This window comes from Heliangelus exortis, chromosome 9 (genome assembly GCF_036169615.1).
Source record: "Heliangelus exortis chromosome 9, bHelExo1.hap1, whole genome shotgun sequence".
Classification (NCBI taxonomy): domain Eukaryota; kingdom Metazoa; phylum Chordata; class Aves; order Apodiformes; family Trochilidae; genus Heliangelus; species Heliangelus exortis.
In genome coordinates this window covers 1,252,672-1,268,871 of record NC_092430.1, presented here as the reverse complement: position 1 = coordinate 1,268,871, position 16,200 = coordinate 1,252,672, and the positions used below count along the sequence as shown (strand labels likewise).

At 45.5% G+C, this 16,200-nt stretch overlaps 2 protein-coding genes across 4 annotated transcripts in view; both read right to left on the bottom strand.

Moving 5' to 3' along the window:
• The window catches only part of RNF168 (ring finger protein 168), a 439,984-nt gene that overhangs the window by 240,627 nt on the left and 183,157 nt on the right, over positions 1-16,200 (bottom strand). The gene's annotated exons all lie outside the window — the stretch shown is intronic.
• The window catches only part of ARHGEF4 (Rho guanine nucleotide exchange factor 4), a 212,877-nt gene that overhangs the window by 90,174 nt on the left and 106,503 nt on the right, over positions 1-16,200 (bottom strand). The window contains exon 1 of one of the 3 annotated variants that reach the window (XM_071751560.1): positions 15,803-16,150. The exons of 1 other annotated variant lie outside the window; for it this stretch is intronic. In XM_071751560.1, coding sequence (XP_071607661.1) covers positions 15,803-16,004 — 202 coding nt within the window. In that variant the 5' untranslated portion in view covers positions 16,005-16,150. Of the gene's footprint in view, positions 1-15,802; positions 16,151-16,200 lie in introns of those variants that run through there. One more of the 3 variants, XM_071751559.1, reaches the window with a different exon arrangement.

The following is a 16,200-nucleotide window of genomic DNA, read 5'->3' as shown; positions in this document are numbered from 1 at the left end:
TGGGTTGGAAGGGACCTCAGAGCTCACCAAGTCCAACCCTTGCTCCACTCCCCCCGTGGTTCCCAGCCCATGGCACTGAGTGCCACATCCAGGCTCTTTTGAAATAGCTCCAGGGATGGAGAATCCACCCCTTCCCTGGGCAGCCCATTCCAATGCCTGATCACCCTCTCCAGAAAGAAATTCTTTCTAATGTCCAACCTAAACCTCCCCTGGCACAACTTGAGACCTCTTGTGCCCTCTTGTCTTGCTGAGAGTTGCCTGGGAAAAGAGCCCAACCCCCCCCTGGCTCCAACCTCCTTTCAGGGAGTTGTAGAGAGTGATGAGGTCTCCCCTGAGCCTCCTCTTCTCCAGCCTCAACACCCCCAGCTCCCTCAGCCCTTCCTCACAGGACTTGTGCTGGATCCCTTCCCAGCCTCCTTGCTCTTCTCTGGACCTGCTCCAGCACCTCAATCTCCTTCCTGAGCTGAGGGGCCCAGAACTGGACACAGGACTCAAGCTGTGGCCTCCCCAGGGCTGAGCACAGGGGCAGAATCCCTTCCCTGGACCTGCTGGCCACGCTGTTCCTGAGCCAGCCCAGGATGCCATTGGCCTTCTTGGCCACCTGGGCACACTGCTGGCTCATGTTCAGCTTCCTTTGGCAAGAAGCAAGCAGTCTGGGCCCCTGTTTTAGCTGCAATGCTTTAAATGGAGTAAGAACAATTGTTAGATTGACACCCTCTGCACATCCCGGCCTGGGTAACAGGGGAAGCCTGTCACATCCAGCAGATGCTGGGTTTAAACTGGGTTATAGATGGAATTTACTCACAAGTGTCCATTCTAACAAGCACACTGACCTCTGACATATGTTTCTGAGACTGGGAATTACAGTTCTGCAGCAGGGAAACAGGAGGCTCTGGTGTCAACATGGACCACTTGGTACTTGCTGAGTGCTGGAAATGGAGAGGCTGAATAAGCCCCAGTGTGTAGAATACAGAAGTCACAGAGAGGGCTTGATCAAAGAGCAGACATCTTCAGTGCTTTCTAGGGCTATTTCAGACAATAAACAGCATAAACAGCATAAACTCTAAGTGCAATCAGGTTCACATGCACCTTGAAGTCTGCCCTGGCACCCACCTCTGGCTATGACACAGATCATGTCTGACACCACTTGAAGAAAAGCAAATCAGAACTGACCAGGTGTGAACTTTCCCACTGCCAAATGCAGAAAAGTGCAGCAAGTGGCCACAAAAAAAACCCCCACACCATGCAATTCCTAGCCTAGAAAAATCAAATCTGTCAGAACTTTGGGCATCAAACACTGCTTGTACAGCCACTGTGTCAGCACTGAACCATCCAGGACCATCCTTGCAATTAAGCAACACCAACCTGTCTGGTGGCCACAAAGCTTCCTCTCCAACTATGTGCTTGCTTGACCAACAATTTGCTCCTGCTGTTTATCTTCAGAGAATATCATCTACCTAATTCCCTTGGAGAAAAGAAGAAAAGAAAAAAAGAAATAAAAGAAAAAAAAGAAAAAAAGAAAAAAAAGAAAAAAAGAAGAAATAAAAGAAAAGAAGAAAAGAAGAAGAAAAGAAAAAAAGAAAAAAAGAAAAGAAGAAAAGAAGAAAAGAAGAAAAGAAGAAAAGAAGAAAAGAAGAAAAGAAGAAAAGAAGAAAAGAAATAAAAGAAAAAAAAGAAAAAAAGAAAAAAAGAAAAAAAAGAAAAAAAGAAGAAATAAAAGAAAAGAAGAAAAGAAGAAAAGAAGAAAAGAAGAAAAGAAGAAAAGAAGAAAAGAAGAAAAGAAGAAAAGAAGAAAAGAAGAAAAGAAGAAAAGAAGAAAAGAAGAAAAGAAGAAAAGAAGAAAAGAAGAAAAGAAGAAAAGAAGAAAAGAAGAGAAGAAGAGAAGAAGAGAAGAAGAGAAGAAGAGAAGAAGAGAAGAAAAGAAGAAAAGAAGAAAAGAAGAAAAGAAGAAAAGAAGAAAAGAAGAAAAGAAGAAAAGAAGAAAAGAAGAAAAGAAGAAAAGAAAAAAAGAAGAAAAGAAAAAAAAGAGAAAAAGAGAAAAAGAGAAAAAGAGAAAAAGAGAAAAAGAGAAAAAGAGAAAAAGAGAAAAAGAGAAAAAGAGAAAAAGAGAAAAAGAGAAAAAGAGAAAAAGAGAAAAAGAGAAAAAGGAGAAAAAGAGAAAAAGAGAAAAAGAGAAAAGGAGAAAAGGAGAAAAGGAGAAAAGGAGAAAAGGAGAAAAGGAGAAAAGGAGAAAAGGAGAAAAGGAGAAAAGGAGAAAAAAAGAAAAAAAGAAAAAAAGAAAAAAAGAAAAAGAGAAAATGAGAAAAAAGAAAAAAAGAAAAAAAGAAAAAAAGAAAAAAAGAAAAAAAGAAGAAAAGAAAAAAAGTACTTGCCAGATAAAGCTTCAGATGCAATAGCAGTTGTTTTGCTACCCCCAGGGAAAACAATGTTCAGTAAGGTGGTTGGGACCCAAAAATCCCCAGCATAGTAAATTCAGGCCTGGGGTGATAACCAATGCAAATGACACTGTGAGGAAAAAAGGAGTGGGTCCAGCAAAAGGCCAGACATGATTAAAGTGTGGAGCACCCAACACAGACAGAGAGGATGAGCAAGCCTGGATTGCTCACACTGGGGAAGAGAAGGCTCGGAGGACAAGAACAATTACAAACTAAAATACAGTAAATTACATTAAAACACAACACTTTTTTTTTTTTTTCTTTTGCTGTAAGGGTCCTCACAGCCTGGAACTTGCTGCCCAGAGAGGTTTGGAGTCTCCATTCCCAGAGGTATTTAAAACTCAACTGGCTACTCACTCCAGGTGACCCTGTGCAGTGGGACTGGACCAGACAGACACCAGAGGTGCTCAAAGCATTCTGAAATTCAGGATGGGAGGAAGACCTGAAGCATAACTACAACTTTCCACAGTAGGCAAAGTTTTCAGAAGCAGCCCACTGCAGAGGATGCTGGACTCTGGAAACAGGAGTTAACTGAATTAAAGAAAATCTGCATCAGTCACCCAAGTTATCCTCCTTGCCAAGTGCAGGGGGAAACTTCCATCCCCCCTGCACCATCAGAGAAGAGGATCAACACTCCAGCCAGCACAGTGAATGGCAAGCCCAGCTGCCATTAAAAACCTCTGTCATATGCAAAGGCTGGAAAGTAGCTGGAAAAAAATAACAAACCACTTCTGTCCTTATCTGTATAGTTTGCACTTGGCACAGACTCATTTTCCTCTGAGCACTGAGCTTCCTCTTTGCCCAGCAGGATAAAGTTAAAGCCCTGGTGCCACTGCACGTGAGGGAATGCCTGAAGAGAGGGGCAAAATCTAAGAACAGGTAACAAGTCCTCTGGCAACTGGACAGCAGGATCCTTCTCTTCCCTGTTCTGGCACTATACTCACATAAAACCCAGAAGTTGTCCTGACTGTTTATTTTTATAGCAACTGGGAAAAATATTTGCAATGAAGATGCTTTCTGAAGATGAAAGCTAAGGGAAGGCAGAGCAGTCCTGAGAGGCAGGCAGAATGCCAGCCTACAGCCCCCAGCTCCACTCAGAAACTTGTATGTGGCCAAAGTCTTCCATGAACTGAGCCAGAAGTGTTCATGCCCATCTACATTTATGGTTCCAGAGACATCAGGAATGATTCAAATGAGTCTGAATTAATGACTTGGCTATTATTAATGCAGTGGGTGTTTAAAATAATTCTGATCAAGTGATAAGCTTGAAAAGCTGTGCTATTTCTTTATCTTAACCTCAGAAGCACATTGGTCCTGGTAGACAAGAAGATGCCCATGAGCCAGCAATGTGCCCTTGTGGCCAAGAAGGCCAATGGCATCCTGGGGTGCATTAGAAAGGGGGTGGTTAGGAGGTCAAGAGAGGTTCTCCTCCCCCTCTATTCTGCATTGGTGAGGCCACACCTGGAGTATTGTGTCCAGTTCTGGGCCCCTCAGTTCAAGAAGGACAGGGAAGTGCTTGAAAGAGTCCAGCACAGAGCTACTGAGATGATTAAGGGAGTGGAACATCTCCCTTATGAGGAAAGGCTGAGGGAGCTGGGTCTCTTTAGTTTGGAGAAAAGGAGACTGAGGGGTGACCTCATCAATGTTTTCAAATATGTAAGGGGTGAGTGTCAGGGAGATGGAGTTAGGCTTTTCTCAGTGGTGACCAGTGATAGGACAAGGGGTAATGGGTGTAAATTGGAGCATAGGAGGTTCAAGTTGAATATCAGAAAAAATTTTTTTACTGTAAGGGTGACGGAGCCCTGGAACAGGCTGCCCAGGGGGGTTGTGGAGTCTCCTTCACTGGAGACATTCAAAACCCACCTGGACACGTTCCTAGGGGATGTACTCTAGGGGGCCCTGCTCTGGCAGGGGGGGTTGGACTAGAGGATCTTTGAGGTCCCTTCCAACCCCTAGGATTCTAGGATTCTATGGTTGTTTTTCTTCAGAAAGCCAAGTACTGCAGAGCAGAGGAGTTACCTGGAGTGGATGTCTAAAGGCTGCAGCAGCTGTCCTACAAACACTCACTTTGGAGCCTTCCTCCAGTGGCGATGGTCAAGGGGTAGCTGGGATCCAGTTGGGGGGGACACAATGAAAATCCCAGCTGCCCAATGCCTGCTCTCACATGAGCCAGGAAAAGCAGCACAGGTGAGCATTACACCACCAGCTGTGACCACAGATGCACAGGAGAAAGCTTGAAAATCCCCCAAATTCAGGCTCTGGAGAGGACCAGCATGTACCTGCTACCAGCATCCTCAACTGGGACTGCCAGGCCCCAGATTTACAGCACTGTGGAGAACCTCTCAGTGCTGAAGCTCAGAACTGGGACCAGAACTACCCCCAAATGAACCCTTTTGCTCTCACTAAAGAAAGCTGAGAGATCCAATCACTAACTTTCAGTCCAGATGGTTTCTGCACACTTTTAATTTATGCAGGCTTTTAAGGCTAATAAGAATGCCACATTTCAAACCCACTGCTTCAGGGTATTAGTAATGCTGTGTTTTCATACTACACTCTCTTAAAATCTTATCTTATCAAAGATAAGATAAGTTTCTTATCAAAGGTTCTACCAGGCAGGCAGGGAAGGTTTCTGCCTTGAGCAGGAGGTACCTGCAGCAGTGCCAGACCCACTCCAGTCAGCAGCCTGAGCCAACTCAGGAGCTACTGAGGGCTTCAAACAAAAGCAGCAGAATTCATGCTATTATTTTCTTTTCCAGGTCACTTCCTATCATCAGAAATTGACACACTTGGAGAAATCCATACAGCAAAATCTGCACAATAACCACATGAGCAGTTTTGCCTTCTGTAGCACTCACAAAACAGCTGAGCCTGGAGCTGAGAGTGCTTTACCCTCTGACCGTGCCCCTGCTTTCAGCAGCCTCCTGGCATCTTCCTGCTGGAGCTGCTCCACAGCTGAGCTCAGATCTGACCACTGCAGGGGTTTGGTTTTCAGATGAACTCTGTACTGACCACTTCAACACACAGCCCTGAGCGTGGCCCCACTGTGCCCAGACCAGACAGCAGAACAGAACAGAAGGGAATGTTACCTGAATGGCCTGGGTTGGGGCAGGATAAAGGGGATTTTCTGCCTTGTGCTTTTGCTTTCAGCTCAGTCTCTTGGAAGCAGCTGCACTGCTGAAATGAACAGCAAGTTTCTCAGGCAGTGGCTGCTGCTGGGACTGATCCCACTCCATGGTTATAGTTACAGCAGAGCCAAGGACACTGCTCAGCTCTGAGGAACATTTTGCCCTCCAGAAGGAGAAAAGGAGTCAAGAGGTCCCACCTGGAACCCTCCTTTGGGGAGGAAGGGACAAGAGAGATGCCAGAACTGACCAAACAGAGGATTCCATCCCATACACCTCATCCTCAGGAGAAATGGGAGGGATCACCAGGCTCAAACCCCTTCCTGCTTCCCCTTCTTCTCCTCTCCCTCTTTGCTTCAGCATCCTGGGAGGATTCCATCCCTTCCTCTGCCTTGTGGATCTGATCCATTCCAGCCTGAATCTGTGTGTTCCTGCCTCCAGCTCCCAACTGCTGCTGACTCCAGGATTCCAGCCTGGACTTTCCCAGGGCTGCCCTGCAGCCTCTGTGGTGACGTGAGAGTTATTGGGGGAGAGGGGGGAGGAACGTGGGATCAATTTTCCTGTACATTTGTACAGATTAAGTAATTTTTCCTATTTATCACTACTGTTCTATTCAAGCTGTGTAGTTAAGCTCCCAACCCACCAGTCTCTCTCCCTTATTCTCTCTCCTTCCTTTCTCAGGGAGGGCAGGGGGATTAACAGGGAACATCTGTCACTTGGTGTCATTGCTGGGCCAGTGTTAAACCCTGACACTGAGAGACAGCAGTGAAAGTCACACCACAGAAGCAGCTCCAGCATCCCTCAGGGTGCATCTTCTCAGCACCTCAGACTGATTCTCACTCTGAGCTCCACCTTATTGCTACAGCTCAACATTTAGTTTCAACCCAGGTCAGTTTTTTTTTTTTTCATCCAATAATTATGTGGTGGTTCTGTCAGCATTTCCTCCTCCCAACTTGTCTATGCCTTGGTATTTTCTCAAAATGAGTGCAATGAACAACTTCAGCATCAGCTCCAAGAAGAGGCAGCCATGTCCCATGAGTCCACACATGCTGTCTGGAGTTTTCTTTTTCTTCTTAAGAGAATCTATGAATTGCCACTTCTAAATTCCAGTTCTGTCTTTCTGCATGTGCATTTGAGTAATGCTCTTGGTCCACACTATGCTGATGTTTTTTTAACACCTGAAATGCAAAGCTTTCATTGACAGAGGGCACAGACAGCTTCATTCTCCCCATAAAACCGAAGAATTTTGCATCAACACTGGGGCTCCCAGAACATCATCTTTTTGCCTACATTTTTTAAGGACTGACTTCAATAAAAACAGAGGCCAATTCAAAACTACCTCATGTAAACTATTTCCATTAGCCAGAAGGAAAACTCTTGCTATTTCACTCCCACCTGGAATACATCTCTGCCAGCTGTTACAAAAACATTCCCAGTCTTCTCTTTACGTAAAATATTCTCAACATGAAACATTACAGTGATGTTTGATGGATAAAAATTAAAGTGAAGTCAAAGATGTGCATTTTCCTCATGTTCCTGAATCAAAACCTTCCTTTTGAAGTTATTTTATAAATACTCACACGTAACTGGCCTTCCAGTGCAATAGGATGGTACCAAATATCTTAACAGTGCTTTGAAATAGATTTCAAATTATTACTTAAGCATTTTTTAGAGCCTTTAAGAATGATTTTGCAAGAAACCTTAATTTTATCCATCAGCAGTTAAACAATTTGAGACCCCAAATCCAGAAGTTCTCATTTCAAACCTCTCAGGCAGATTTTATAATAATTCTAAGCTTAACCAGTGAATGACTATTTACACAGACCCACACTCAAACATGAGATAAAAAGAGCAATGAACAGACCAAGAACCAGGACACTGAAAACAACCTTTCTGTACTTTATTTCTTTGTGAACTCAGCTGCCTATGAAGCATGAATTGCTTCCTTCTCTGCTACCACTTGCAAGCCACAAATACAGAATTCTGTCTGCACGTGGGACTAATGCACTTCCAGGAGCACTCCTTGGGATACAGCACGACTTGGAAATGGATCAATCACTCCAGCTCAAGTATTTACTCTTTGTCTGTACTCCATAACAAAATAAATGTTATTTTGGAGCCAACATCATAGTCCAGGCCATCTCCTGCTCCTTGATGAGAAGGGATTGAGCCCAACAGCAAAGATTTAAGCAAAGATGAGCCAGATGTTTGTAGTGACACTGCCAGCACCTGTATCTCCACACAGTGTCATCCCAGACACTTGCCCAGGTGCCAGCTGTGATTCCATCAGTTCACAGCCAGGTTCCTGTCCTGCTCTCAGGTGCAGACATGCCACTTCCAGCAGGAATTTAGTCTGGGAAGGCATTCATAGAATCACAGAATGGGCTGGGTTGGAAGGGACCTCAGAGCTCACCAAGTCCAACCCTTGCTCCACTCCCCCCGTGGTTCCCAGCCCATGGCACTGAGTGCCACATCCAGGCTCTTTTGAAATATCTCCAGGAATGGAGAATCCACCCCTTCCCTGGGCAGCCCATTCCAATGTCTGATCACCCTCTCCAGAAAGAAATTCTTTCTGATATCCAGCCTAAATCTCCCCTGGCAGAGCTTCAGCTCTGCCAGGGGAGGTTTAGGTTGGATATTAGGAAAAAATTCTTTAGTCCATGCCCTCTTGTCCCACTGATATCTGCCCAACCCCCCCCTGGCTCCAACCTCCTTTCAGGGAGTTGGAGAGAGTGATGAGGTCTCCCCTGAGCCTCCTCTTCTCCAGCCTCAACACCCCCAGCTCCCTCAGCCCTTCCTCACAGGACTTGTGCTGGATCCCTTCCCAGCCTCCTTGCTCTTCTCTGGACCTGCTCCAGCACCTCAATCTCCTTCCTGAGCTGAGGGGCCCAGAACTGGACACAGTACTCGAGGTGTTGCCTCCCCAGGGCTGAGCACAGGGGCAGAATCCCTTCCCTGGACCTGCTGGCCACGCTGTTCCTGAGCCAGCCCAGGATGCCATTGGCCACCTGGGCACACTGCTGGCTCATGCAGACTCCTCACCTTCTCCAAGCCATATCCTGTCCAGCCCAGGGCACCCAGCTTGTCCCTAGCACTCTAAGGAAATAGTGAGCTGGTTGTTTGGTTTAACAAAGCTCAGGATTTTGAGGTGAAGTAGGATTCCAACTGAATTAAAAAACCTCCACAGATGATTACTGATCCTCAGAAGAGGACCATGCTTCTCTGATCCTCCAAAGATACTTTTTGTAATTCAGATGAAGTGGAGAACAAGATTTTAGTAAGGAATCTTAGTTACAGACAAGCTTAGTGAGAGGATACAATGTAATGTAAAAATAAGGGCATGATTGTTACATTTATTTTTATTTTTTTTTTAACTATTAAGCAGTAATAGTAAAGCTTCATCACGGGTAGGCAACAATAATGCATGTTCCTCAGGACCACTGGGCATGCACAGTATTGAGCAGCACTTTTAACCTACTTCTTCACTGCAATTTTTACCTGCATGAAGTAGGTGCAGGTAACCCAAATGAACAGGCAGGAATGAACACTGACTCCAAGCTTTGCATGCTTCCCCAGGCTGAGAAAGGAAGGCACCTCAAGGTTCCAGCTGCAAGAGCTGTGATTCTGGCAGTATCTAAATGAAGTGGCTCCAAGCTATTTCACTTTATCCAGAGCAATAACAGCAACTGAAACATGGATAAACCTGAAAGAAGTGTTAAGCCTGAAAGGTCACTTTAAAGGTAAAATACAGCCTTAGAAAATGTCATATTCCTCAGCAAATAGAGCAGTAATAACAATCTTCTTCATGGGAGTTTTGAAAGCAATAGAATGGAATTATTTCCAAGAATGGAAATAATTCAGATGGTGTACCTGGACAGGGGGAACAGCTGGGGCAGTGGCTCAGGCAGTGCTCCTACAGATAAACCTTTTTCCCTGCAAACACAGTATCAGCAAAGATGGAAATGTTTCTCACTTGCTAGGCACAAGTGGCAATCTGTGCATCAGGGGGATGAGAATAAGCATTTACTCCTCTTAAAACAAAACACAAAAATCTCAAGGGAAACTCAGCTGACACCACCAGCCCAACACATTAAGATGTAATTAGAACTGCAGAACAGCTGACCTTGCAAAAAATGGTTCTGCTACAGAGGTCTAGAAACATAGAATCCTAGGGGTTGGAAGGGACCTCAAAGATCATCTAGTCCAACCCCCCCTGCCAGAGCAGGGCCCCCTAGAGTACATCCCCTAGGAACGTGTCCAGGTGGGTTTTGAATGTCTCCAGTGAAGGAGACTCCACAACCCCCCTGGGCAGCCTGTTCCAGGGCTCTGTCACCCTTACAGTAAAAAAATTTTTTCTGATATTCAACTTGAACCTCCTATGCTCCAATTTACACCCATTACCCCTTGTCCTATCACTGGTCACCACTGAGAAAAGCCTAACTCCATCTCCCTGACACTCACCCCTTACATATTTGAAAACATTGATGAGGTCACCCCTCAGTCTCCTTTTCTCCAAACTAAAGAGACCCAGCTCCCTCAGCCTTTCCTCATAAGGGAGATGTTCCACTCCCTTAATCATCTCAGTAGCTCTGCTCTGGACTCTTTCAAGCACTTCCCTGTCCTTCTTGAACTGAGGGGCCCAGAACTGGACACAATACTCCAGGTGTGGCCTCACCAATGCAGAATAGAGGGGGAGGAGAACCTCTCTTGACCTACTAACCACCCCCTTTCTAATGCACCCCAGGATGCCATTGGCCTTCTTGGCCACAAGGGCACATTGCTGGCTCATGGGCATCTTCTTGTCTACCAGGACCCCCAGGTCTCTTTCACCTCCACTGCTCTCCAGCAGCTCAGCCCCCAACCTATACTGGGACATCGTGTTGTTCTTCCCCAAATGCAAAACTCTACACTTCCCCTTGTTGAATTTCATCATGTTTCTCCCTGCCCAACTCTCCAGCCTGTCTAAGTCTCTCTGAATGGCAGCACAGCCTTCTGGTGTGTCAGCCACTCCTCCCAGCTCAGTGTCATCAGCAAACTTGCTGAGGGTACATTCTATACCCTCATCCAAGTCGTTGATGAAGATATTGAACAACACCGGTCCCAGTACCGACCCCTGAGGGACTCCACTGGTCACACACCTCCAACCAGATTCTGCCCCATTGACTACAACTCTCTGACTCCTTCCTTTTCTACCTACATTAACACTGCTTTCTGTTCTTGCCAGGGGATTGCCACAGTTGGGAAAGACCTCTAAGATCACCAAGTACAACATGGAAAAGCCATGGAAAAGCATGATGCTAGAGGATATCTTGCAAGGAACAAAATGTTTAAGTGTGCTGAGTGTGTCAGGTGGCCAAGGTTACCTACACTTTGCAGCTACTGAGGTTGCATTCACTAGAATGAAATCAATCACTATTGATATAGATGCCCTCACTCTGTGCAGGTGATGCCAAGACACAGCTCAGCAGTGCTCAACATATTATTTGGAAGATGTATTTTCAAAAAAAGAAATGTTTACTTAAGTTTTAGGGCAGCTCATAAGTTGTTCATCTTGTAATTCTTCCTCCCAAGTTAAGGAATTCCCTTAGGTTTTCCTAACTGTACCAGTCACCATTACACACGAGCAAAAAATCCAAGTTAATTTAGCATGGATTGTTGGTTGGTTGGGTTTTATAAACGAGTTGTTCAGAAGATGAGTGGAAGTTATTCTGGCAGGTGAAACAGGAAATAAATGAGGGGAGGGGAACAAACAGGACATGCAGCAATGCAATCAATGAATCCAGCTGAAACATTCCAGCTGAAACATTCCAGCTCCCTGTCTGCCAAGCCAAGGGTGCAACACAACATCACCAGGCTACAGGGAGTATTTTGAGGGAAGCATTCTGAAACACTTTGAACCTTCAATCACATCGTGTGACCCCTCTGACTCCTGCTAACTCTGTGACCCCAAGGAAAGAAGGGTCAGTGGAATTATGAAACACAACTGCAGACACCAGTACCAGAAGGGCAGGGCTGTGGGGAGAAAAAGGAAAGAGGAAAAGCTCGGAAGAAAATCTCCTGCCAAACAAAAAAAAATGCAAAGCTTTTGCAGGGCAATATTCTGCTCACCCATCAGCCACAGTAATGCAGTAACTTGAAAAAAAACCTCTTAAAACTGCCTTTTTCTTTTTTTTTTTTTTTTTTGAAAAAGGGTCTCAATTAAAGAAAAAACAACCAAATCCCCACCCATACTCTAGATTTTCATGTTTGTTTAAAGGCCATATCCCCAGGGTATCTGCATATCAGGAGGCACTGTAGTCTGTAATGTTCAGTTCCTACATATGCACAGATAGACAGAGGGTGTCTTTAGGAATCTATGGCAACTGCTAGCCCACCAAGTTCTGATTCCCCCTTTGTCCTGAATTTTTTTTTTTGATTTCCAGTCCTGCCCAACTTAGACAAGCAAAAGCATAAACAGACATATCAGTGAGATAGGGACCTGCAACAAAGGAGCTGGAAAAGCAGAGAGCCCAAACTCCAACCTAGGAATACCCTGAAGGAAACACACTGCTCAGTAGGGCTGTACAAGAGTGATGAGTGGGATACAGGCAACATGAGCCTGGGACAGAATCTTCCCCAGGAAACCAGTGTTAGCATCCCCACAGTGCCACTGAATCACTGACTGGGTCACCTTGCATCTGGGGGCCTCACATCTTTTTGTCTCCAGTTTTTGAGATACTTGATCTTCAGAACTGCTGAGCAACCCCAGCTCCCTCTCATTTTCTCACTGGGGTACTGCACTGGCCAAGCATTTGGAAATTACTCATAACTATTTAAAAACAGCAAGTGCCAAACTATCTGTACCTCTTCTATCCAACACAAACCCTCAAAAGCCTCTCAGGTCCTCTGTGGGGATTATTTATGCTTATCAAGTCCTCTGGCATCCTCAGATGGAGAGCCTGGTAGATCTGCAAGGCATTTCCTCTCTTCATGTTTCTAGGTAGCTGCAGGGAGGACAGCTTCCTCATGTAGTGTAATGTGGATTGACATGCAGACCAAAAATGCCAGACTGATGCTAAAAAAAGTAGAATTTTTCACCTAACACAAATCTCAACTATGCTTTTTGCATCTTTTTTTCAAATGGAATTTGCAGAAAACTCATGCTGTAACAATGGGAGTTCTCTTTCAATTCTGTATCCTCTTAATTAATCTCTTACAAGAAAGACAACTCCAAAACAAAAGGAATCAAAATTCATTAATGAATGCAAAGGAAGAGGATGAAGCAAAGGGAGCTTCTTCCCCCCTTGTTACACTCAGAAAATGTCTACACAGAGGATGCCAATTTCATTTCTGAAATCACACCTTGTTAAATGCACACATTTATAAACATACATAGATGTTTCTTCACTCTCACGAGACCTAAATTACATGAAAGATAAACTCAGATAGATGCATTGGAACTGCAGTGAAGACTTCCCACCTCCACTTTTCAGTCACTTAGAGCCAGTTTTCTTTCTAATGAAGTCTCAGACAGCAGCAGACTCAGTATGGAGATCCCAGCAGACAAGTTTATGTGCACACTGGGAGAACAAAGGCAAAACCCTGCTTGGCAAGTCCAGTTCTCCAGACTCAAAACCACTACTGGAAATGCAGAAGCCCTTTGGAGCAGATAAAGATACCAACTCATCTTCCAGCCCTTTTTAAATACCCCATCAGGCAGCTCCCAGCATTTCCCCACAGCTCACACCTTTTCTTTCCTTACTTCTTGACATGTGCCACACCAACATGCTGGGGACTCCCTGCCCCTCCAAGGTGAGGATATTGCCATGCATTCCAGTGACCACTAGAATAGTAATTCTGATTTTATATTGCATACTACTGACCACTACTGTCATGCACTGCCAGCACTGGTCCTGCTGGGTTTTGGGTTTTTTTTTTTTGTTTTAATCAGTGTGTTAGATTTTACCATTCAGCAATGTTATTTAGCACATGCTTTGAAGGAGCCCTGCCCCAGTCCTCCAGCTGACTGCTGGCAAGGAACAGTTCTACCACATTGTCTGCCTTGGTTTAATCCAAAGAACACTCATAGAGCAGATTCAAAATCCTTTTGCAAGGTTTAACTCTAATTATCACTTGCACTTTGTTAGCAGTTACAGGCAAAGTGCTCAGACATCCTTTACAGGAGAAGACACCAACCACTGGATTTTGAGGAGCCTGCAGTGCAGTGATCTGCTTGGATTGTTCTATTGCTATAGCAATACTGTAATTATGAAACATAAATTTGGTTTCTCCCTGCCCCCAGTCTGTCTCCATACCACGTTCCATTCCATTCTGTTTCATCTGCAATTCCTGCTAAATCCATGCAGAATCCACAAAATGACACCACAACTTGCAGCCTTTGGAGCAAGAATATTGTGGAATATTGGGCAGGGACCTTTCAAAAGGGCACATAATGACAGGACAAGGGGTAAGAGTTGCAGACTGGCAGAGTATAGGGTCAGGCTAGACATGAGGAGGAAATTCTTTCATGTTGCCCAGGGAGGTTGAGGATGCCCCATCCCCAGAAGTGCTCAAGACCAGGTGGGATGGGGTTTGGAGCAACCTGGTCCAGAAGGAGGTGCCCCTGCCCATGCCAGGGGGTTGGAACTGGATGAGCTTTTAAGGTCCTTCCCAACCCAAACCATTCCGCGCTTTTATGATATGAAATAAAAGAGCATTTAGAAAAAGAGACTCAACTTCAAGGCCTGCTTTTGCTATCAACCTTCTTTTATATCACTGCATGTCATGTGTATCAATTGACCTGATTAAGCCTGGGAATGCATCCCTGGAGAACAGCTGGCAGCAAATCCTCTAGGACAGAGGGGACTGAAATCCCACTGCTGCCCTCGTGTCACTCTCTGAGTAGCAGCCTGGAAAAGGATCCTGTGCCAGGGTTATTCCGTGCCACTGTCAGACCTGTGCTAGGGATTGTTTGCATTCCCAGGTACAGAAGAAACTGAGCCAGCAGATGCTACTGAGACACAGAACTGCATCTCCCTGCATCTGCAGCACAGACCTTCCCCAAGCCAGAACATCAATGGCCTCACCTCACCCTAAGCCTTTTTTCCTGCCCCTGGAATTCTCAGGACACACTGTAGGTGTTTAATGTTTCCTGGCCACCTAGCAGGCCCTGTGTGTGTGTTGGAAATCCAGGCTGGCCACCTGGCTGTGGTGCTTCTCCATATGGCAGTGCAGTCACTCTCACTTGAGACTCCAGAGAAGCAGCAGAGATCTTATTAAACAGCTCCAAACACACAGTAGGGGCTGGAACCAGAAGACTTTCTGCAGCTAAAGCAGACTGCACAGAGCTGCACTCAACATTCTTCCCAAGCCTTGCCTCTAGCTGGTAGCACTAAGGAATTTTACTAAGGAAATGACAGGCACTTGACTGAATTTATCTAAGAGAGGAACTAATTTCCTACAGCTTGACTAAAAAATTCTTTAAACAGCAACAGTCAAGAAACAAACTGAACAGCTCAGCAACTGGGAGGGCATTAAAATAATTGCCAGACTCCTTTCCTAGTATCAGTTAGGAATGAGAAAGCTGCTTTCCCCTGCTTGCAGTGCAGATAGAAGGGCACATCAGTGATTAAAAACTAGAATGCTGGATCCAGGGGCAGGCTAAGCCAGACCAAACCCAGGTTACAGGAACACACCTCCAAAACCTCTGCTTCAAAAAGGAATGAAATGAAGGATGGGAAAAGAGAACCTGAACCTGAGCAGCTGGCTCAGGGACCTGTCTTTCCCTCTCAGCACACAGCAATGCAAACCCACCCAGCTCCCAGCTGCTGCACAGCACCTCACTTGGACATTTTCTAGAGGCAGCAGTACTCTGCACTGGCACTTACACACAGAAATGCCAGCTCTGACACTGCCTGCTGTAAAACCAAACTGAAATAAATGCTGATCCAAAAGGAAAGCACAGATTTAACCAGGTGGAAGTCTAAGCACTGTTTCCAAAGCCATTAAGAGACTATTTCTTGCTGTCTGACTTAAGAAGTGTATTAAGGGTCTGTGTCATTTTGCTTTAGCTGTGAGTCTGCAAGGGGAACAACGAGCACACACTGAGTATTTTCATTATTTCTCACAACTAAGAGACTACATTTCCAAATTATATACTTTTTCCAGGTTTGATTTTTGTTTCTCAAGGTCAGTGCAATATCAGAAAGCGGTGAGGGCTTTTTTTTTTTAAAAAAAAAAAAAAAAAAAAAGAAAAAAGAAAAAAAGGAACAACCAGCTTACCTGTGGCAGAGTGAAGACTCTCCAAGCTCCAGTACCTGGACAGGACACCTCTCATCCCAGCACCACCACACACCACCCCACTGCTGTCTGAATCCGAGCCCGGGGAGAGCCCAGAGCTCCCACTGCTGCTGCAGTTCTCCCCACTGTGTGCCCCACTGGACTCACTGGGGCACTGCTGGGTCCTCATGCAGGCAGGTGAGAGGGAGAGCCAGGGGCTCTGCTCTGCTGGGGGAGGAAATGGGTAGGGTGGTGGGGAGCTGCTGCCAGGGCAGTGGTACCTGGCAGTGCTGCCTGAGGACTGAGCTGGATTCCTCTCCTCCTCTCTGCTTGCCTCGATGCATCCCTGACATCATAGGGGTCCACTAAGGAGGCTCCCTCAGTGG